This window comes from Anolis sagrei, chromosome 5 (assembly GCF_037176765.1).
Source record: "Anolis sagrei isolate rAnoSag1 chromosome 5, rAnoSag1.mat, whole genome shotgun sequence".
Classification (NCBI taxonomy): Eukaryota; Metazoa; Chordata; class Lepidosauria; order Squamata; family Dactyloidae; genus Anolis; species Anolis sagrei.
In genome coordinates, this window is record NC_090025.1 from 131,034,980 (window position 1) to 131,059,882 (window position 24,903).

General features: G+C 41.1%; 1 protein-coding gene across 1 annotated transcript in view; it reads right to left on the reverse strand.

Moving 5' to 3' along the window:
- CAPZA2 (capping actin protein of muscle Z-line subunit alpha 2) overlaps positions 1-24,623 on the reverse strand; it is a 37,096-nt gene extending 12,473 nt beyond the window's left edge. The window contains exons 1-2 of the mRNA XM_060777707.2: positions 24,432-24,623; positions 2,576-2,639 (exon numbers count right to left, since the gene is read on the reverse strand). Of these exons, the coding sequence (XP_060633690.1) occupies positions 2,576-2,639; positions 24,432-24,470 (103 nt within the window). The 5' untranslated portion in view covers positions 24,471-24,623. The remainder of the gene's footprint in view (positions 1-2,575; positions 2,640-24,431) is intronic.
- Positions 24,624-24,903: the final 280 nt, after the last annotated feature.

Here is a 24,903-nt window from a genome sequence, read left to right on the forward strand (position 1 = left end):
GATAAAAGTGCCTTTTCGGTTTCCAAGATAGTGGCATCAAACTCAAAAGTTCCTGAAATCTTTCCAGAACTAGCCATAACTATGCACTTGTAGCCTAGGAATGCACAAAGAATGACTGAGGTGATGCAGGTTGGTTTTCTTCAGGCTTATACTTGAATGAGAAGCCATTGTAGACAATGACTCAGAATTAGGATGCCATGCATCAGCTATATTGCCTGCACAGGCAATAATTGCTATCTTGTGTGATAAATTCCCATAAGTGAATTTTTCAGTGTACACAATAAGCTGCTTAACATGACTACTTTTGTGACTACTTTTTAGAAGACAAGTCAGAATTCACTGTTCAAAAAGGAGATGACTGTGCAGAGAATTCACATGCAACTGACCCTAAAACGACAGAAGTTAAAGCACTTATTTCTATCCATTCTGTGCTAATTTTATCTCCAAGACATTGTTTATGATGATGAACTCCATTTTAATCTAAACATTTTAGTACAATTTCATGGAAGAAAATGCAAACAAAGGTACCTTCCTCTATTATGCAAGGAAAACCAACTAATAATTTTCTGGAATTTGGGATGCAATTTTTAGAGCTTGCCACAATGTTCCAAAACCATATCTTGTTTAATTTTTTGATTGAATATATATGAGAGTATTTAAAATTATGTTGGTGGAAGTCATGCTGAATGAGACAGACTGCATCCCAATAAAATCTAATAAAGGAGTGGGTGGTTATTGGCTTAAAGATGCATAATTATCATTTTAGTATCTTCTCTTCATAATATTATGTCATAAGATGTTAAAAGTATCCAATGAATGATCCATTTTGAGGGAAACCAAGGAACAGGAATATATCTGCACTTTCACTTTTGTAGAAGTTAAATTAGAATCTCTTTCCAACTTAATGGTTGCCATTTTATCTAATTAAAATAACCTTGGTTTTACTAAATGAATTGTATATTTACAGATTTTATTGTGCCATATTAATACTCATATGTATTTGAGCTTTAAAATGAGGTCCATTGACTGAATCAATACATTTGATTTAACCTACCACTATAGTTTCTCCAGACCTTTAAGATGTTCTGATTATACTCTGCTCTCAGTTTGATGGTCTACAGCAGTGGTAGTGAATCTATGGCACTCTTGACAGAAGCGGCATGCAGCATCCTCTCTTCTGGCATGCGCACCTCCCCCCCCCCCCCCCCCCACTCCTTGCAGTTTGGGCACATTCTCTTAAAGGTTTGCCACTGGCCTATACGATATTACTTCAACTAACTGAAGAAAAGAAGAACAAAGAGTGTTTCAAATGATGGACCCAATTTCAAAGCAGTATATTTCATGATGGAAACATGAAAGATACCATTACACAAAAGTTACAAACGGTTTAATGAGTTATCAAGTTTTACTAGCCATTTTGAGTCTAAACAAATCTAAAAAATAAATAACTCCACTGAGAATATCTCATTAGACCTTATGTTTGTGGGATTGCCATTTAGAGAATGACTGAGGCTAGAGGTCATTTGTATGCTGGGAGAGGCATCTAGCAGTAATCATCAGAAACTCTATGTAGAGTTTCATTCATGGACAGTTCACGTTGCAGAGACATAATGATTTCAAACCAGATCCATCTTTTTTAAAACACAATCTATATCTAACTAATCCTAATTACCTGTTCAACATGAGGCTAAATCCCCCAGCATATTTGAAAATACGGTTTATGAAAAACTGCATAATTTTATTTTAAAGAAGCTGATGTACATTAGTCATCTTTCTGAGATTTTCTAAAGCTAAAAATAAGAACACAAAGTATGTGGAACCAAGCCTATGGCCACATCTACTTTTATCACTTAAACTGGTATAAAGAGGGGGGAGGGATCAACCCCAGGGCAGCCACATGTGCTAATCTGGGATAATGAAGGACTATTCCCCAACTTTGGGCCTGTGGGAAAAGTTGAGCCAGGTCCAAAATGGAATTGACCACAACTCTCCCCACTAGCTTTCCTGTGTTTCCTGGACTTGGGTGGTCTGGGGATATGAGATGGCAGGCTCCTTCCTCCATGTTGTGGCAGTCTCCAGTTGCAACACAGGTTCTACCTTCCCACAATTGTGTGAGATGATGTCAGCAGGGTCAAAGGGATACTTTGGGAAGGGAGGGGGACCAGAGATGCCCCACTCCCCTGGTTGAAGTCTCTGTGGGTAGGACCTATGGAACCAAAGGGGGGGGGGGGAGGATGACAGAGTAGCTGTCCAGTGGTGCTGAACTGCAATGCCAGGGGGTGTCCTAGATTATTATGGATAAGTGTAGATCTGACCTATGCTATGTAACAAAGGAAAATTGCTAAGAATATTGCATATCTTTTAAAGATAAAATAGATCCCCATTAAGCAGTATAGAGTGCTCTGCTATATCTTGAAATTTTAACTTGGGACTTTAAATAGATTGAAATTCTCAATCACAACACACCATTTCAAAATGAAAAAAAAAAAACATTAGAAAATTCTTCTCCTTTTTATCTCCCCAAAATGTACCTAAATTAATTAAGATCCAAGTTAAAAGTAGCAAAAATACTCACCATTAAACACCTCATTGAATTCCCCTGGAGGCGCATGAATGATGAATTTTGCTGCTATACGCACCTAAAATACAAAAATAGTAGTATCTCTTTCAGTCCTTGTAACCCAGTTTATAAAGGAGGAAATCTTATATAATTCTTTAAAATGTCAGAGGTCCAAATGAAAGAAATAAACTTTGCTTTTGAGCATTTAATACCCTAAATGATATTTTAATTTCATTATAAAGTCCAAAGCTTTGTGCTAAGAAATATAGTTGGTTATGTTTTTAAAAAGCAGTCCAAAATGAACTATCTAGGGCAAGTTCAAGTAGAATGCTCTTTGGGATAAGAAAACTATCAGTCTACTAAGACCAAATCATCTGACACAACAAATACAATTCCTTGCTAAAACAAATAGCAGCTTCAGAGGAGGAATTCCTTTCAGGATTGCAACCAGGTAGCTGTATCAAGTTCCAATTTTACAAGTATTTTGATCTTAATCCCCATGGCTGATGCTATTTTTTAATCATTAAACGGTTCTGGCATAGAATCATGTCAAATACATACTGTAATAATCAATACGGTGATCTACAGGTTAACATTTCAAACCTCTAATGCAATGAAGCATTTAATATTGGGTTTATTTTTGTCCTTAGATTACATTTCTAAGGATCCATATTAAATGCTAAACCAAACACACAAAGCACTATACATAATTATTTAAACCACAGTGATACAATGTTCATGTCCTATCCTACCATTATAAATAGCTGAGACAAAATGTTCTCAAGCATGGTATCAGGAACAAAAACTTACTAATTCTATTGGGCATAGATACAAACGAGACCTAGCGCTCCAGCCAGTCAAAGAAGCATTTAAAAACATCTCAAAATAATACCAAAAAAATGAATGCCTATACATCAATATATGTCTCAAGCAAATTGAACTAATGCCTTGCTATTTTTAAATATTAGGCTGGTTTTGACTTGTGAAAGTAACATCTGTTGTGAAATGGCAATAGGAAAAATTACAATGAAGGGAGGAAGAATTACAAATGAAGAACACGGCAGAAAGCTGTGAGGCTGCCACATCACCTCAGTGGTTCTCAACCTAGGGGTCTTTTGGCAATTTCAGAAGGGTCATGGCAGCACCTCCTTGGGCCCCTCCCCCTCCTGCAGACCCCATGCGCCATCTACAGGGCGGCAAAAAGGCCCCAAGAGGCCTAGGCCTTCTCCCGGCGTTGGCAAGAGTGCGAGGGTGAGGGCTAGGAGTGCATGCCCAGGGGCCAGTGGAGGGAGCGTATTTCCTGCACTGGCCCTCTTTCCTGCGCTCTTGCCAATACCAGGAGAGGGATGCTCTTTGGCATTGGCAAGCATGGGGGGAAGAGTGGTGGTGCAAGAATTGTGCACTCTCCAATGGCCTCTGGGCACGCGCTCCCTGCACCTGCTCTTTCCCCTGCGCTCCTGACAATGCCGGAGAGTGTCCCTCTCCCAGTGTTGGTAAGTGCGCAGGGGAAGAGGGCTGGTGAAAGGAGCACGTGCCCAGGGTCTGTGCAGGGAGCACATGCCCTGCACCTGCCCTCTTCCCCGGTGCACTTGCCAACATCAAAGGAGGAGGGCCACTGCAAGTGCATGGGGGAAGAGCCCGCCATCAGGGTGTTCCCTGCCTTAAGGGTAAGCCTGGGGGTTCTGGTGCCATGGCTCCACCAGGCGACAGTGCCTCCCTTCTAGGCTGCACCTCTATAGGGACCGGCAAGGAGGCCTCTCCCAGCAGCTGTGCCTCCAAGCCGCGGGAGAGAGCCCAGTGGTTTTGATGTCAGAGCAGAAGCAACTGAAGATACTGCAAATCCCATCATCTGTTTAACATCCTCCCCCAAACCCCTCCATTATTCTTGGTCATGGGAGTTCTGTATGCCAAATTTCATTCAATTCCATTGTTGGTAGAGCTCAGAATGCTCTATGATGGCAGGTGAACTATAAATCCACACAACTGCAGTTCCCAAGGGTCTATTTCCCCAAACTCCACCAGTGTTCAAATTTTGAGAATATTGAGTATTTGTGCCAAGTTTGGTCCAGATCCATAGTTGTTTGGGTTCACAGTGCTCTCCGGATGTAGTTGAACTACATTACCCATAAATCACTGTCAGCTCTTCCCAACCCCCTCCAGTATTTTCTGTTGGTCATGGGGTTCTATGTGCCAAGTTTAGACCAGGTCTGTTATTCGTGGGGGTCCCAATGGTCTGTGGAAGTCAGAGCTGAATTGGTTGCAGGTACTGCAAATCCCATCATCCGTTGTCCATACTTCCCCAAACATACTGTTCTTGTGATTAACCACTATGCTTTAATTATGTTCAATTTATAACAATGAAAATACATCCTGCATATCAGATATTTACATTACGATTAACAACAGTAGCAGTTATCAAGAAGCAACAGAAATGTGGTTGGGGGTCACCACAACACGAGGAACTATATTTAGGGGTCATGGCATTAGAAAGGTTGAGAACCACTGCCTTAGGTAGAAAGGTTTTCACTTGTGACAGTTATGCGACTCTTTAGTGACAGCACTATGACACAAGCTGGCATGGACAGGGCTACACACAACATTTAGTAAAACTGCAATCAGGTTCTATCGCTGCTTTCCCTTACCCTTCTATTTCTCTCCTGCCCATATTCTGCCTCAAGCTGGCTTTTTTTGCAGATCAGAACTGAGCTCTATAAAGTGTTTATTCACAAAGGCATTCAGAAGATGAAAACAAAAGCAAAAGGGCTTTTCAAAAATTCATTGAATGATATGCATTATCAATTTTAGGCTTTATTGCTTTTAATTTGTAGTTAAACAGGTCAAAACCTGAAAAGTGCAATTTGCAATAACCAAGGTTGCGGCTCTAAACATTAATCTTTCGGAGTAGGCCCAATTATTGGAATGAAACATCACTTTGGGTAAATATGTTCAGATGCAAAATAAGTTAAGGAACAAGATTAAAAATATTAAACAATACAGTGCCTTAAATTTATATAGGAATAGCAGTTAAAACATTTCTGGTATTTTTTTAAAGAAAAAGAAAAAAGCCCTATCTCCTTTTCTATGCAATGAGGCTCTACCAAAAGGATACTATTACTATCCTACCTCCTCTTAAATAGTAACAACAGGTAGGTAAAATGTTTCTAAAGTTATATATGAAATGGCATGAAATGAAATGAGATAGTTCTTATAACCAGTAGTCTTCCTGTTCATGACCACAACGGAAACTCATCTGGTTATGGCAAAATCTCCCAGCATGTTCATGCCTATATAAGGCAAAGAGAATGTGCACTCCAACACCATTATCAGTTCTTAAAGTTAAACTACAGTAAGATAGATCTGAATTACCAAAGGTACACTTATTTAAATAGTTACAGCCTATAAAATGGCCTTAACTAGAAAAAAAGGAAATATTTAAAGAAAACATAAATAAAGCAGATCATATTAACTACTAATTTCTAATTATTAATTCATATCTTGCTAATAATATGTTATATATGATATGTTAGGCTTGGAAATAACTTGACAGCACATAGCAACTAACAATTTGATACAAACATTGACTATCTAGCAATTAAACAACTTGCCTAACCCACCTTGAACACTAGATATCATGGAAATAGATCTGCATATGACTTTGAACAGAAGACCCGAGGCAAATTTCACAAAACACATAAAGGCTTGTGAACTCTTGGCTTTGTGCTCTCAATCTCTTTCCAAATGCTGGTGTTCCTCCCACTGGCAGAATGAGAAGCAACTCTGCCAAGAGAAAGCATCCCTGGGATGAGTTTTATAGGGATGAGTTGGGAAAGCACAGCATCTCCTTCCTGTCTGCTGTTTCTTTGTATTAAACACCTCATTTTACATGTTCCACGCATTTCACTGAGACACACGAACTGCACTTTGTCTTATAGATTGTGACACAAATCACATCTAGTTAGGAAATGAGAGTCAATGTGATACCATGACATGACATTCACTTTAGAATCATATACAACCCGAAGAGCCATCTAGTCTAACTCCCTGCCAGTGCAGTCATCCACCACTAAGACAACCCTGAAAGGCAGGAACTCAACCTGTTTAAAAATTTCTATTGATGCTATCTAATGAATAGCAGAAAATATGCGCTCAGTTCTACATGACAGACTTTCAGGTCTTTGAAGATAGCTACTATATCACTTCTTCATCTTCACTTTTACAGACTAAATATGCCCAATTCTCAAACATTCCTCATAAAATTTGGCTTCTAGACCTTTTGCTATTCTGATTGTTCTCCCTTGGACATGTTCCAGTTTGTCAATATCTTTCTTCAAATGTGCTGCCAAGAACGAGACTCAGTATTCCAGGTACAGTCTGACCACAGCATAAGGAGTGCCATTATCCGTCAATTTGGGAACATAGTGGCACTTCAGTTCTGTAACCATACCAATGGCTGGAATATGGGAATACTTGTCAGAGTGGAACATGAATCAAAGCATTTACACATGTATGAAAAAGTATAAATGTACAGAATGTGGAGTAACAGAACAGAGATCTTTGCACACATTAAAAAAATGTACACAGGGGGAAGACTATAAATGCAGGCAATGTGGAAAGCACTTCAATGATAATGGATCATGTCTTAAACATCAAACAATAAAAATGCATGACTATGGAAAAAGTTTCAGCTGGAGAATGATCTTATTTTACATGATCCCACAAAGGGGAGAACCTACATAAAATACATGAAATGTGGAAACTATTGTAGCCAGTGTGGAACTCTATCTACACATCAAAGAAGTTATATAGGGAAGAAATTATACATGTGTGGCATGTGAAAAGACTTTTAGTCATGAAAGACACAGGGAGAACACTTTAATGAAGAACAGCATTCAAAAGGACCTAGATCAGTGGTGGAGAACCTATGGGATGCATGCCAGAAAGGGGTCCACAGTGCCCTCTCTCCTGGCACGTGCGTCATCATCCCCCCCCCCCCCCCCAATATCTGACATAGATAAACTAGAAAATTTAGCGTAAATAAATAAAATGTAATTCAACAGAGTGAAATGTAAACTTCAACTTTTAGGCCACAAAAATCAAATGCATAGATACCAGATGCATTTGTACTACATGTAAAAATGTCGTAATGATTATTGTGGATTCTAAGTTGAACATGAAATAGCACTGTGTTGCTACATCAAAGGAGATAATTACTATGCTATTCTGCATCAACAAAAACATAGTTTCCAAGTCAAACTAAGTAACAGTCCCAGTATATTTCATGCTGATTAGATCTCATCTGGAGTACTGTGCTCACTTCTGGGTACCTCGTTTTAAAATGGGCATAGAAAAGTTGGAGCAGGTCCAGAGAAGGGCAACAAGGATGATAAGACATGGAAAACAAAACATACGAGGAAAGGTTGAAGGATTTGGACTTAAACAGTTTGGCAAAAATAAGCCTGAGAGATGAGATGATTGCACTCCTTAAATTCCACAAGGGCTGTCACGCGGGCGGGGGGAGGGGGGGTTCTGGTACTATAGAGTGTAGGGCCAGATCAAATGGTCTGAAATTACCAGTGAGTAGATTTTCACTGGACATTTGAAAAAAACTTCCTGACAGTAAGAGTGGTTCTTCAGCAATGAAACCAACTGCTTAGAGCAGTGGTTCTCAACTTATGGATCCTCAGGTGTTTTGGCCTACAATTCATAGAAATCCCAGCCAGTTTACCAGCTGTTAGGATTTCTGGGAGTTGAAGGCCAAAACATCTGGGGACCACAGGCTGAGAACCAGTGGTTTAGAGAGATGGTGAGGTCTCCTTCTTTGGACAACTTCGAAATGAAGGTGCTACCTGCTAGGGATGCTTTAATTGGAGGTGCAAGACATCATTTATACCAGGATGAAAAATAGCAAAAGCAACAAAAGTTTGTGCTAGAATCCATTATAAAAGGCAGCCTTCTGGAACTAAACCAGCTATTCTACAACACAATGGCTCTTAAGATTGTACTGCCCAAGGCTTTCATGGCCGGAATCACTGGGTTGTTGTAGGTTTTTTTCGGGCTATATGGCCATGTTCTAGAGGCATTCTCTCCTGACATTCCGCCTGCATCAATGGCAAGCACCCTCAGAGGTAGTGAGGTCTTAAGATTCTCCTTACTTCTCCTTACTCTTCCTTTTTAATAAATCACTATTTCGAACATTACCCCTCAAAAGACAAATTTATCATTTTGGGGAAAAACATGTAGTCAGGAAGTGAAAAGAAGACCAACATAATTCAACCTAGTGAGCTAAGTTTCAATACCTTTCAAATGTGTATTAATACTAAATTCAATGGGATTGTGCATTTATGTATATGTTTTTTAATGTTTCTGTATGACCTTTAAGATAAAACATTTTTTAAAACATTCTTTAAAATTTAACATATTCGAATCCGGTTTTAAAACAGTTATAATAAAAATTTCAAATACTGCATGCCATGCAAAAGTGCACTATTTTGTCCTTCCGCTGGAATGGGACAAACCTAGCTTCATTGGCTAGGAAATTCCACAATCGAGGCACTATTACAGAAAAAGCCCTGTTATCTACCAACTAAACTTCATAAAGTGTGGGGAACAGGGCCTTCTTTGAAGATCCCAAACTTCTAGCATGGTCAAATAATAATAATAATAGTAACAACAACAACTTTATTTATACCCACCATCTCCCCAATGGGGACTCAGGGTGGCTAACATGAGGCCAAGCCCTTCTAAAAATACAATACATATGGGAGGAGGTAGTCTTTGAGATATCCTGGTCCTGGGTTATTTGGGGTTTTTTTTGTAGGTCAACACAAGTATCTTGAAACACTTTGAACTAGGAAATAAACTAGAAACCAGTGTGGTTCTTGTAAGACTGATATTATATGGTGTCTAAAATGACACCAGACTGGCTGCTGCATTTTGCATTCACTGCAGTTTTCAAACACTTTTCAAGGACAGCCCCACATACAGTGCATTGCAGTACTCTAATTGGTAACTAAAGGAACAAGACTATGGTTAGACCAGTCTTTCTCAGGAAACGGCACGGCCAGCCCAACAGGTGAATCTGGGCAAAGGAGCTCCTGGCTACTGCAGCAACCTAGCTTTCCTGAAGAAGTACTAGGTTCAGGAGCGTCCTCAAGATATAAATCTAGCTTTTCAGAATGAGTCCAACAGGCTGTGATTCCAATTTCAGGTTGGTTGTGTAACTGAGCAGTAGCACTTCCACCTTGTCTGTCAGTCCTTTACTGCATCCAGACAACAATTCAGAACTGCCACAGACTGGCATCAGTTCTAACTGGGGCTAGCTATAGGGATCATACCATGCCCCTATTAAAGCAGCTCCACTGGCTTCCAACAAATTTCCAGGCCCAATTCAAAGTGCAGCTTATCACCTATAAAGCTTTATATGCTTCAGTCCCAACCTATCTTCGAGGCCGCATATCCTTCTATGAGCCGTTGCGGGGTCTAACATCTGACAGGGAGGCTCTTCTCTTGGCCCCAGCACTGTCCCAAATACAGTTGGTGGGGACAAGAGAGAGGGCCTTCTCGATGGCAGCCCCCTAGAGGTTAGCCCCTCTCTCCAAGTTTTCTAATCCTGTCTAAAAACATGGCTTTTTAAACAAGCCTTTGATCTTGAGTAGATTTTAAGGGTTAGTCTGAGGACTTAGTGTTTGCTTCACTTTGACTCATTAATTGGAAACAAGCTTTATCTGCAGTCATGACTGTTTTATGAATTTTCATATATTATGTGATTTTTATGTGTGTTTGCGGTTGTAATCTTATGTTACTATTGTTTTAATATCTATGTATTGTTTATTTTATGTGCAGCACTTCGGAGTGCTTTGTGAGCCACCCCAAGTCTCTCCGGGGAGATGGTGGCAGGGTACAAATAAAATTTATTTATTTATTTATCTATTATAATAAGTAAGAGATAGAGCGGTATTACCAGCACACCCAGTAGTTTCATACAGATGTTGAAAAGCATAGAGGACAGTATGGACATCTGTGAAACTCCACAGGCTAATGATCAGAAAGCTAAACAATAGTCTCCTAGCATCAACCTTTGAGACTATTCAGTCAAGAAGGTCAGGAACTGGATCCTCTGAAAATGCCAGTCACAGATACAGGCAAAACATAAGGAGATAATGCTGCTAAAACATGGCCATGCAGCCCAGAAACCACACAACATCCCGGTGATTCTGGCCATGAAAGCCATCGACGAAGACAGGAACTAATGCAAGATAGTGCCCCCGACTTCTATATCAGTCAAAAGGCTCAGAAGGGTATCATAGCCAGGTATTGAATGCCACTGAAGGACCAACAGAAATGCACTCCTTCTGTTCAACTGCTAATGTAAGTCATCCACCAATGCAATCAAGGCTGCTTCTGTCCCATAACTAGGCCAGAAATCAGATTGGAATTGATCTGGGGTCCATTTCGTTCAAGAAAGCCTGGAATTGTATGGCCACCACTTGCTTTAGAACCCTACTTGGAAAGGAGATCAGAAAATGGCTGATAGTGAGGTCCAATAAAAGCCTCAGAATTGCATTTTTAGAGATGTTGGAACATAGTGCTCTTTCAACTAATCATTGCAACCTTCACCATCCAACTAGCTGATCTTTCTCTGACAACTTTAATTACCAGGATAGTCATGGGTTTAACAGCCAAGTGGTTAGTTTCAACTCTTCAAGTAATTGTCCACATTGTCATGTTGAACAAACTGAGGCCTATTCCCCAAAACCAGTCCAATACAATTGTACACCCTGACTCTACCTTCATAATAAGAGTCCACATGAGAATAAATCTGAGCAATTTTCTCCATATACCATGTAGCAAATTTGTCACAACACTTTTCTAAGGGCACCTCCTCAGCAGTCTGAGGTCTAAGATGTTAGCTATGTGCTAGAAGACAATAGAGGCCTAAATACACTAAAACACCAGATCCTGCCTAGTTTTAGCTGTTCAGGGTCAGCCCTAGTTAGTACTAGGATGGGAAACCATCAACAAATACCAGGTGAAGTAGGATATATTTTAGAGGAAGGAACTAGCAAAACCACCTCTAACTATTCCTTGCTTAAGAAATTTCTATAAAAAGTCATCATAAATAAAAAAGGCAACATATACGCACATTATAAGAAGCATTTTTAGATGATATTTTGCCCTGGTAGCAACAAAATATCTAAAATGGGCCTTAACCCATATTCAGTCACAAATTCATCCTGAGTTTCCCTCCACTGTTGCTCTAGTCACCCAAACATTTCAGTGCCCTGAGCTCCACAGAAAACTAAGGAGCCTATGCTCTGCAACTATATATAGGATGCATGTGAACTGTGTCATTTTTAAAGGTAGGATACATGAGATGTTACTGCCATAGATTTCACAGCTGCTATAGCCCATTCTGCTAAAGGACAAGAAGTCACAGCCACTGACATAACTCTAAAAGTACAGGGACCTTCTCACATTTAATCTGGAAAGTTTACATTGCAAACACCCACACCAGCAATATGGTAGAACATAATATTTATATCAGCTTCTTTTCCTCCCCTTTAACACTCACTACAGCCAACTTAAAATATTCCAATTTTAATGTTACACAAACAACCAATACACAGGAGTCTTGACATTTTACCTGTTCTTGTAACCAAACAGTTCACTCCAGCCAGCAAACTGGAAATAAATTCTGAAAAGGATCATATAGCAGCCGCAGCCCTAACCCTAACATGCAATTAAATTCCTGGGAATTCTGAATCTATTCCAGTAAGAATCTAACTGTTGTAGTCTTTGAACTTGGCTAATAGTTTTCAAAGTACATTTCTAGACATCTTGGGAGTTTTAATGAGTTCAACATGTGTGGTTTTATTTATTTATTTATTTATTACTGGTGCTTTTACCCCGCCCTTCTCAACCCCTGGAGGGGGACTCAGGGCGGCTTACAAAAAAGGCAGAATTCGATGCCTATACATAATAATACAGAGTATACAAAAATATAAAAGAACGATATACAAATGCAATTAAAACGATTATCATAATAAAACATCCGCACTGGTACCTAAGACATTGTATAAACATCATATAAACATCATATAAAAGTCATTCTTATAATCAGCGTTTCGATTCCAGAGTTCCATAAAACCAATCCGTTAGTCATTTCCTAGCCATCAGTGGAGTTCTTCTTTATTTACCCGCTTGTCCAAATGCCTGGTCCCAGATCCATGTTTTTAGTTTTTTCCTGAAGGAAAGGAGCGTAGTTGCAGATCTGATTTCCCCGGGGAGAGAGTTCCATAGGCGGGGGGCCACCGCTGAGAAGGCCCTGCTCCTCGTCCCCGCCAATCTCACCTGTGATAGAGGCGGGGTCGAGAGCAGGGCCTCCCCAGAAGATCTTAGGCTCCGGGGTGGGACGTAGAGGGAAATCCGTTCGGACAGATACACTGGGCCGGAACCGTATAGGGTTTTATAGGTCAAAACCAGCACCTTGAATTGTGCTCGGAACTGGATTGGCAGCCAGTGGAGCTGACACAACAGGGGGCTGGTATGCTCCCTGTATGACGCCCCGGTGAGCAATCTGGCTGCCTCTCGCTGGACTAGTTGGAGTTTCCGAGCAGTCTTCAAAGGCTACCCCACGTAGAGTGCGTTGCAGTAATCTAATCGGGATGTGACAAGAGCGTGGACCACCGTGGCCAAGTCCGACTTCCCAAGGTACGGGCGCAGCTGGCGCACAAGTTTTAATTGTGCAAAAGCTCTCCCGGCCACCGCTGAGACCTGGGCTTCCAGGCTCAGCGATGAGTCCAGGATCACTCCCAAGCTGCGAACCTGCGTCTTCAGGGGGAGTGTAACCCCGTCTAACACAGGCTGTAACCCTATACCCTGTTCGGCCTTCCGACTGACCAGTAGGACCTCTGTCTTGTCTGGATTCAATTTCAATTTGTTAGCTCTCATCCAGTCCGATACAGCGGCTAAACACCGGTTCAAGGTCTGGACAGCCTCCTTGGTGACAGGTGAGAAGGAGTGACAGATTTGGACGTCATCTGCATAGAGATAGCATCTTAGTCCGAAACTCCGAATGATCTCTCCCAGCGGCTTCATGTAGATGTTAAATAACATCGGGGACAAGATAGAACCCTGTAGGACTCCACACAACAACGGTTGTGGGGCCGAACAGGTGTCACCCAATAACACCTTCTGGGTCCGTCCCTCAAGGAAGGATCGGAGCCACTGCAGAGCAGTGCCTCCGAGCCCCATATCCATGAGGCGGCCCAGAAGGATACCGTGATCGACGGTATCGAAGGCCGCTGAGAGGTCCAGCAGAACTAACAGGGACACACTCCCCCTGTCCAGTTCCCTGCGCAGATCATCTACCAAGGAGACCAAGGCTGTCTCAGTTCCATGTCCCGGCCTAAAGCCAGACTGTGCCGAGTCTAGATAATCAGTGTCTACCAGAAACCCCTGGAGTTGTGTTGCCACCACACGTTCCATGACTTTGCCCAAACAGGGGAGATTGGAAACTGGCCGATAGTTGTCGAATTGAGTGGGATCCAGTGATGGCTTCTTCAACAGCGGTTTTATAATAGCTTGTTTCAAGCTCGCTGGAAATTTTCCTTCCTGTAAGGAGGCATTAACCATCACCTTCACCCACTCTGCCAAACCCCCTCTGGCTTCCTTGACCAGCCAGGATGGGCAAGGGTCTAGGATGCATGTAGTGGGTCGCACCTCTCCAAGGATCCTGTCCACATCCTCAAGCTGAACCAATTGAAACGAATCCAACAAACCTGGACAAGCAGATGCTCTCGTTACATCCCCAGAGACTGCCGTTAACATGACGTCAAAACCTGACCGAATCCGCTCAATTTTATCCGCGAAGAATCGAGCAAATGCTTCACAGCGAGCCACCGAGTTGTCTGAGGCCTCGCTTTTTGGCGGGTGTAACAGACCCCTGACAACTCGGAAAAGCTCAGCTGGACGATTTTTCGCAGATGCAATATTGGCTGCCAGAGATGTTTTTTGTGCCGCCGCTATTGCCACTTCGTAAGACCTTAAAAAGGTCTTCAGAAGTGTTTGAGCTGGTTTGGTGGGGTTCCGGCGCCACACGCACTCTAGCCTCCTCTTTTTTCGCTTCATCGCTGCCAGCTCCTTAGTGAACCAAGAGGCTGGTTTAGCTCAGCTATTCGAGAGGGGGCGTTCCGGAGCGATTGTATCAATGGCCCTGGTCAACTCACTATTCCAGCGGGAGACCAGGACATCGACAGGATCGCTAGCCAAGGAGGTGGGAGAATCCCCAAGAGCCATCAGGAGTCCATTTGGATCCATAAGTCTCCTGGGGCGGACCGTTCTAATGGGTCCACCACCCCTGCGGAGGTTGGGAGGCGCAGTTAGTCTAAACCTGATCAAGTGGTGATCGGTCCATGGCAATGGAGCAATGGTCAGCTCCTCCACCCCGTCACCCCCATCCCATCCTTGAGAAAATACCAAATCCAATGTGTGCCCGGCACTATGGGTGGGACCAGATATTAGTTGGGACAGGCCCATGGTTGCCATGGCGGCCATGAAGTCCTGAGCCGCACCGGAAAGAGAGGCCTCGGCATGGACATTGAAATCTCCCAGGACTAAAAGCCGTTGGGAGCTCAACGCCATGTCCGAGACCACTCCTGCTAGCTCAGGTAGGGAGACTGTAGTGCAGCGGGATTTTATGGATTTAATCTGATTTGTTTTAATACTAATGTTTAATGCTGTCTTAATATTTGCATATTTAAAATTGTATGCTGATTTTTTTTATGTTAAGCCACTTTGAGTCTCTTGTGGGAGAGATAAAATGGATGTGGGACTAGGCCTTCGGGTAATTATGTTAACAATGACAATGATGATGATTGGAAATGGTTAAGCTATGGATAAGCTTGATGGAGAGTCTCCGATTACAGAATTCGGCTAGAGATGGCCAAAAGGCTAATATTTTTAAGCATACTTTAATTGTATTGATTTAATGTTTTAACTGTATGTAATTATTGGTTTTATGTTTCTAAGTGTATATGGAGGCATCAAATCGTTGCTGGCTAGAAGCCGCCCTGAGTCCCCGCTTCGGGCTTGAGAAGACCGGGTACAAATATTTGAAATAAAATAAATAAAGTGGGGTATAAATAAATATAATAATAATGTGTGTAATGTGTCTTCAAGTAGAATTTATGTGACCCCCATGAATTTTATAGATTTCCCAAGGGAAAACTAATGATAAATCCAACATCCTAGAATTCTGCTTACCTACTATTAGCAAACTTTCTTTTAAATGTGAACATTTAAAGGCACAAGCTTATTATGTACAGAACAGTAATGTTAAGAAACCACAGTCTTCATTAATAGCAGATCTGCAAGGATTCCCACAGACAAACCAAAGTGGAAAGACTCTTCAAAGTGTGAGACATGGGAAGTATATTATACTAGTAACATGTTATGTAAAATGAACTATGAATGCCTCTGTTTTGACCACATCCACTTTTTAACAATAGTCAGCTGCAGCCAACTCAAAAATATCACTGATATCTTTTGACATCTAAAGTGTTGATATTTGCAACAACAAAAAACTTTATGGAAGTCTACATTCTTCACTGCTTGGGGTACAAGGTATCCTGCATACAAACTAACACTCACCCATTATATTACAAAACAGACCTGTGGCTCTATCACGCCTACTAACTATAGATGGGTGATGACTAACCAGATTCAAGCTGCAGGAAAAAATATTCCAAGTCAAAATTACATTAAGAGATGTTCCACAGTGGAATATGTTGCCTGGGAGTGTGATGGAGTCTCCTGCTTTTAAGGCTTTTAAACAGAGGCTGGATGGCCATATTTCAAGAGTACTTTAAATGTATGTTCATGCATGGCAGAGCGGTATTGGACTGATTAGCCTTTGTGGTCTTTCACCACTCTATGATTCAACAAGTGAGTGTAAGTTGTCCTTAGTCATGATGGGTGTGGGGAGAATCAACATGCTTTAGGTGGCTTTAATTCTGAAGATTTGGGGTCCCTTCCAGACAGGTCCTATATCCCAGAATCTGATCCCAGATATTCTGTGTATCCCAGATTATCTAGCAGTAGGGACTCACATAATCTAATTTAAAGCAAAAAAAAAAAACTGGAATCATATCCTGGGATATAGGGCTTGTCTAGAAGGGCCTTTGGTGTTGCAATTTACCATTCTGAAATGTTTTTTTTTCATAATTCTAATTCTTCTTTCAATTCCACACAAACAGATTAAATTATTTCCATCCATAAACAATGTTCCAGTATTTTAATGTTTATTTTAAAATCAATGACAAGTGTGAGAGAGAAAAGAAAATATTTTTAGCAATACAAATTAGACGCCACAATTTCCTCCCACAGACTTTGATCACTATGGAAGCAAGCTAAAGATTTACGGAATTTTAAAGTTTCTGATATATTTTTCAGGACATGGTTGCCTTCAACTACCGAAAATGGTAAACTCAAACTAGATGCATTTATGTTGCAGATTCTTTAAAATGAATTTTGTACACAGAAGTGGCATTAAGTTACTTGCATTCTTACAAGCAAATGGAAAAAGTTTCAAACTTTCATTCTGATTTAAAGGACTTGTAAAAACAATGGCTTGGTAGTGCATACAAAATTACAACTACAGCCCAGTTACTAGTGAAGGTGTCAATGATGCGTATACCACACTAAACGCATGCAACACATCTGTATGAAAGACCTCAATTCAACATGTCTATGGTTGCTTCCATAGGACCTGGAACCTTTATTAAGTAGGGTCCAGGACTTGCGCTGAATACAGGAGAGAAGATATTGGAATAGGGTCAATTTGCAATCCTCCAAACCATTAATTAAAAAAGAAAAAGAAAAATCAACCAATCAGAAGAACTGATGGTGCAGGAAATTCATGATACATGAAATTACCCAGAGCAGAGTTCCTGATTTAGAAGAAGAGACAACGTTCCTCAAATTCTTCCACTAAGTTTCCCCTAAAGTATTGCTTAATATGTTTGCATTTCCCTCTTTAGTTTTGAGTAAAGATAACATCTTGGATTCTAAAACAGTGAAAGTATGTTCACAGAAGAGAAAGAACTCTCAGACATATAGCTGTTTACTTCTTATGGAAAAGCTGTAAAGGCTGGATGTGTTTCTGAACAGTGTGGCTGAGGTATGGGAGGCTGTTGGGGGAAGACCATGATAGTCCCCATGACTTGAGGCAACGTTTCCTCCCTCAGAAGCCCACTATGATCCATGTCAACAATTCTCAGCACAGCCATCCAAACACAGAGGTGTTCAATGGCTGTGGGCAAGTATAGGAAGGAAAATTCCTTCTGCACATTTATCTACGAACTCAAGCCAAAATCTTTAAACTACGTTTAAAGCAATACAATAATTGTTATTTGCCACAGAATTTCACATTTTATTCTTAAGGTATTCTTTCTTTAGGATTCTGGAGGAGAACAATTCATAGTAAACAGACAGTAAAAAATTCTATTGTCCAGAGCTTTTAACTTTCAGATCAAACTTTTATGGGAGCAAATGTTACAATAAATGCTTCTACTAATTTTGTGAGATGTGAGAAGATGGATATAAAGTTTTTAGTATTTTCATTCTATTCTAGGCAGAAGGTAGGAAAATATACATGCTATCAAGAAGAAATTCTATTCTTACATGAAACATTAACCAAGGTTCTCTCTTGCTAATTATTCTTGTGTGTTTCCCTACAGAAATTCTGAGGAATCCACAGATAGTACCTATTACAGAGTCACTGCAATTTTTTGGTTTATGTTTATACAGACCACTTATTCATATTTGTTCAAATATTTAAATCTCAGCTTAGCAATCACAAACTGGACATATTCACACACACAAGTTTCTCTCACTATTTTCTTCAGCACGGACCCTCACAAACTATTTGCAGATAAAAAGAATCTGATTCATGATAATAGTAGATTTAGAACTTCTGGAGGGTGGCTGTTTGCTAGAATCAAAAACAAGGCCGAATCAAGAGAGATGAGGAAATGCTTGTATGGTAAAGATCCAGATACTCTGAGGCACCAGGTCATGTCTGATCTGGAGATTAAGCAGAGTGCCTGCAAGACTGCCAAGGAATACCAGGTGCTGTAGGCCATATTTCAGAAGTGGCTCCACAATAGAAAGAGTAGCAGAGGTTGGTGTTCCTTTTAAGTTCTCCTGGAGCTGACTAAGCTCTTGCCTTCTGTCACTTTACTTGAAGAAAGAGACAGCTATCTTTGTACATGAGTTAAGATACAATACTTATAACAACCTAAGTTCTTGTGGGTCAATTTTTAAAATTAAAATTATAGGTTTATACATGAGTGTAAGTATTACTGAGGTTCAGTTAGCTAAAACTTCGGATTGCTGAAAGAGACCTATAAGTGTGTACTTACTCTGCTGCATGTAAGTATACAGGGCAAATGCATGATTTAAAAATTATTATTATTATGAAATACTATTTCACGGAATTTATCCTCTGTAAGTTCACTCATTGGTACAGCAAAGCACATTGTCACCAAATTGCTAATAAGGATTCTGCTGGTCAAAGGAAGGGACTAGACTCACAGAATCATAGAACACACCATAAGGGCCATCTAGACGAACCCTCCCGCCACACAGGAACAAACTACAAACAGATGGCCATCTAGCTTCTGTTTAAAAATCTTCAGAGAAGACTCCATCATACCCAAGGCAACATATTACACCGTTGAACACCTCTGACTGACAGGAAGTTCTTCCTAGCGTCTAGAATACATTGCTTTGTGTTCTAGTTTCTGGAGAAGCAGAAAACAACCTCAACACCCCCCCCCCCCCCAATATGACATCCTTTTAAATATTAAACATGGTAACATGTCCCCCCTCAACTTTCTTTTCTCCAAGCTACATATCACTGCTCTGTAAGCCAATTTTCCAGACCATTTTGACAACTCAACTCTGGATACATTCCAGCTTGTTAATATCACTGGACACAGTATTTCAGGTGAGGTCTGACCAGTGCAGATTGTTTGACAAAGAACTGAAACAGATCTAGTATGGAACAAACTATACAGCATGCACACAATTACCAGCACTGTGAGTCACTTGAGTTATTTTAGCTCTGAATATTTTTTCCTTCTTCAAGTGCATTAGAATTTTCATTGTAATAACATGTGAAGTATATAACTTTTTAAACAAACACCCACACATTGTTCTAGCAGCTAGCTTAGTCCTGAAAATTACCTGCATGATGAGAGCTGACAGTATACTACAAAAAGGAGGCAAACTCTGACTCATTACTGTATATTTACACCAACAACTACTAGCTCCTTAACTGCAAAGACAAATGAAACCAGGATCAAATGAAGGGCACACCTACACTGCAGAATTAATGCAGTTTAATTCCACTTTAACTGCCATGACTCGATCCTATGAACCTATGGCAGTTCTAGTTTTACAAGGCCTTTAATCTTTTCTGCTTGAAGATTACTGGTGCTCTACCAAACTACAAATCCCAGGATTCAAAGGATTGAGCCATGGCCACTAAAATGACTCTTCAGCTTGGCCCTTTCTCATGAATGCAATTTTCCTGCTTCTTGGAAGGGGGTTGGACTGGATTGCCCACGAGGTCTCTTCCCTTTCTATGATTCTATAAGAGAAGTAAACAAAATCCTCTCACACTTACTCTTTCTCAAGTCACCATATAAAACTGAAAAATGGATACATCAAAAATGTAAATGTTCTACAGTGGAACTGAGTAATAACAAACAGACATTTATAATGATGATCATTTTTAAATGGATGGGAATCATGCCACTCTGTAGATATTGTTCAACTTCAGCTATCAGCAGCACAGGTTAAGCTTCCCACATTTGGAATTTTGAAATGCAAAATACACCAGAATCCAAAATCCAATATGAGTGGCTGAGATTATGACACTCTGGTTTCTCATTGTTCAATGTACACTATTATTTAAAATGTAAAAAATTACTTTCAGGCTATGTGTATTTGGTATATATAAAACATCCCTTAATTTCATGTCTAGACTTGGGTCTCGTCTCAAAAGTATCAAATTATACATGCATATAAATAAAATGTATATTTAGACTTTGGACCCATCTCCAGGATCTGTCATTATATGCAACTATGGATATTCCGAAATCTTTAAAATCCCAAATCCAAACCACTTCCAGCCCCAAGCATTTCGAATAAGTGCAAAAGTCAGCTTGATCACACCAACACAGCCAAAAGTGAGCTGCCAAAATCCAAACCTTGCTTTCAAAGTAAAAAAAGAAAACCCACCAAGGATGTTCTTTTACCTAGGACTTATAAACTTCCCATTTCTGAAACATGAAAACTGCAAACACAATGATAAGTGCCATTTGCAAAACATGATTAACAGAAATTCACTTTAAAAAATAGTGCAGCTACAAAACATCTTAGGAGTATTCTTCATTCCCCTTAATATAATGTAAGCATGTGATAGTCATCTGCTGCAAACATGTGCACGTTGCAAGGAAACTAGTCAGGGAAATGGGGCCAACAGTATAATTGGTGAAAAACACTAGTTTGTCACCAGGTAATATGTACATTGAGAATCAGTGTGGTGTAGTATAAGACTAGGACTCTAGGGACCAGAGTTCGAAACCCCACTTAGGCATGGAAACCCACTAGATGATCTTAAACAGATCCCTCAGAAGGCACTGGCAAAACCCACATGATAGTTTTTGCTAAGAGTTGCCATTAGTCAGAAACAACTTGGAGGCACACAATAACATGTGAATCACCCCACCCCAAGTCAGATTGGGAAATAACTTTGAGCAAATTAAGATACATCCATGACTGAGGAATGCAAATTTTAATGCACGAGTGGAGGTTATTAAAATCCATTGAACTATTCAGGTATGGAGGAAGACGCAAAACAAGCCATTAGATTTCTCAATCTAGCCAGAAGGCAGACTCTATCGCAAGTGATAAATTTGGAGCCAAATCATATAGGGTACATCTGCACTGTAAATTTAATGCTGTTTGACAACACGTTAACTAGTTGTTCAATGCTATGGAATAACTTGACAAGGTCTTTAGAGTTCTCTACAAAATAGTTTCACCAAACTACACTTCCCATTATTCAATAACATTGAGCCATGGCACTTAAAGTGGTGTCAAATTTCATTAATTCTACAGATTAGATGCATCCTCAGAGGATCAAGCTTGAAATGTAGCTTCAAAATGAACATATATTATACCATGTATTCATCTTCTGTAACAATTAACCGGAAATAAACCTCTTTGTCAAGGATTCATTAACCTTTTACACATCCATGAGGTGTTTATCATCACTTAAAGAGAGGGGAAAGATTTAAGAGACAAAAAAATATCATCACCATGTAAAAATTGTTTTGGACCCCATGGATGATGACATGAGGGGCAATCAAATGATATTCACTAAATGTTGATATGCTATCTATACAGGCAGAGGATACCTTATTTAGAAATGTTAAATGCTCCAAAATCTATTATAACATGGGCATCTAAGTCATCTTTCTTAACATGGAATTTATTTATTTATTTATTTATATACCGCTTTTCTCAGCCCTCAGGCAACTCAAAGCAGTGGATACTTTCATGCCTGAAAGTATCCAAAATATTGTGCATAAAATTACCTTCATGCTGTGTGCAAGACGTATAGAAAATATACATAAATGTGGTATTTAGAGGTGGGTCCCATCTCCGATCCTCATTATGTGTAAATATTCCAAAATCAGGAGGGGAAATAAAAAATCTTAAATACTTTTAGTCCCAAGCATTTCAGATAAGGGCAATGCTTATCTATTCTTTTTCTCTCTCTTTTCTTTCACCAGAGCTGAAGTGGCACGGCTGCCCTGCCCAAAACACACCCGAAGACTGGAGGGGACTGCAGGTTAGAGGGAACCAGTCTTGGTTGGCCGATTATTATTATGTATACTGTATTTTTTGTTGGAAATGACAACCTTCTTCAAGCCTTCTCTAATAATGTTTATCTATGATTCTGTTGCTTACTGTTTCCTGAATGTATGTTCTGGTATGCAGCTTCCTTTATGTTTCAATGAAAAGTTGTAAAAGGGGCTGCAGACCATATGCTCTTTTTCTCTCTCCTTTTGACTATGTGAGGTATTGATAGCTATTTTGTTACAAGAGAGATGCTCTGGCGGGATGACACAAAGAATTATCTCAAACATATTTGAAACGGGACTGATAAGTTTTGTACCTGTGCATACTGAACACATGAAGGTTGTGAGCAAACCAAATGTTATTTTTATCAAAGTCTACTTCATTTTTCACTCTTGAGTGCATGATATAAAACAAGCTGTTTTATGGGAGAGTGTATATATTTTGGGCACTGAAACCCACTTCTCAAACTCTGCAGTTTTTGTGAGCTGGTAAAATCTCTGTTTTTCTAAAAGAGCAGATATAATAGGTTATTCAGTCTAACAACTGAATAATTATATTTGGTTGTATGCTATTCTCCAAAAGGCGCTTTCCAAAAGGTTATGAATGCCATTTTCCAAAAATGTTTCCACTGTGAGCCGCCCCAAGTTCCTTCAGGAGGAGGGGCCAGGATATAAATAAATTGGATTATGATTATTATTTGGTCACATGACAAAAATATACTAGTTTGACACCACTTTAAACTGATATGACTCAATGTTATCTGGGGAGAGCAAGTTGAGCTTCCCCTGTCAGCTCCAGCTCCCCATGCGGGGACATGAGAAAAGGATGGTAAATCATCACACATCTGGGCAGATGGCTAATTCTCTCACACCATAAGCGACTTGCAGTTTCTCAAGTTGCTCCCGACAGGAGAAAAAATGTCATCAAGCTCTGGCATTCGCAAGCCCTGTGAGAGCTGTGGTGTCCTGGCATTGGATAAATCCTAGAATATTACAGATTGAGCCCTGGAAATTGAAGCGGTCTCAAACTGTAATGATTCTGCAGTGTGACTACATCACTTAGGGGAAGAAAATAGGTGCCTCAACAAACTACGAATCCCAGGATGCATCTACACCAGGCAATTCCTGTTAGAAATTGGGGTGCTGAAGTCCAAAACACCTGGAAGGCCAAAATTTGCAGAAGCCAGATCTATATATTGAGGGCCCTTCCTGACAGGCCCTATATCCCAGGATCTCATACCAGGTTTTCTGCTTAAAACTGTATTATACGAGTCTCCACTGCCAGATAATATGGAAAAAACAGAAAACCTGGGATCAGATCCTGAGAGATAGGGCCTTTCTGGAAGGGGCCTGAGTCCCCTTTGGGAAGATAAAGCCGGGTATAAATAAATATAATAATAATAATGCACTGTGGATTGAGTGCAGTGTGACTGCACTTTCCCTACCAAAGCTCAATGCTATGGGGTTCTGGGATTTGGAGTGAGGCGCTCTTGAGCAGAGAAGGCTCGAGGCCTTGTGAAACTAGAACTCCCAGGATCTTCCTACATTGAGCCCTGGCAGTTCAAAGGCGACCTAGAGTGCCTCTGCCCCGCCAGGACACTCTCGCCTACTTCAGGCCAGAGGAAAGCAGGGGCTGGCTGGAGGCGCCAATGGAGGCAGCAGCAGAAAAGGAGAACAGAAGAGGAAGAGGAGGAGGAGGAAGCGGGCTGCTGGCTCGTCCCCCAGACACCAGATCGGCCCCAGCCTATTTTCAGCGCTCGGACCGTACAAGGAGCGGCGAGAGGCCTAGGCGGCAAGAGGGCGCCAGGAGGGCCCCCTTCCTCTTCCTCCTCTGGCCCCTATGCCTGCCCTCTCCAGGAAGCTCCCTCAGGCTCCTCGCCTTCTTGGGCTTCCCTCGGCCTCCCGCCTCTCTCTCCCTTCCTCTGGGCCCCCCTCACCTTCTCCTCGTCGGAGAGCTGGTCCTCCAGGTCCGCCATCTTCGTTTCTGACCCTCGAGGAGAAGAAGGAGAGGCGGCGGGAGGAGGAAGAGAAGGAGGAAGAGCCGCAACAGCAGCCAAGGCCCAGCCGCCCGCCTCCGCCCCGCGCTCGAGCAGCAGCAGCAGCAGCGGCAGCAGCGGCAGCAGGAAGGGCGGGGCTCCGGATGCCACCGAGGGAGGGAAAGGGGCGGGGGCGCGCGCCGCAGGAGCCGGCGGAGGAGCCAATAGAAAGCCGGAGCGCGAGCATGCGCACACATGCAGAGTGAAGCCTTTTCCAGGAGTAAGGGCGGATACGAGGCAGGTTCCAGTCTTTTTTTGGGAAAGGCTTCCTTCCTGCACTCACTAATATTCTGGGTTATATGGCTATGTGGAAGAATCTTCCACACAGCCATATAACCCAGAATATCAAGGCAGAAAATCCCACAATATCTGC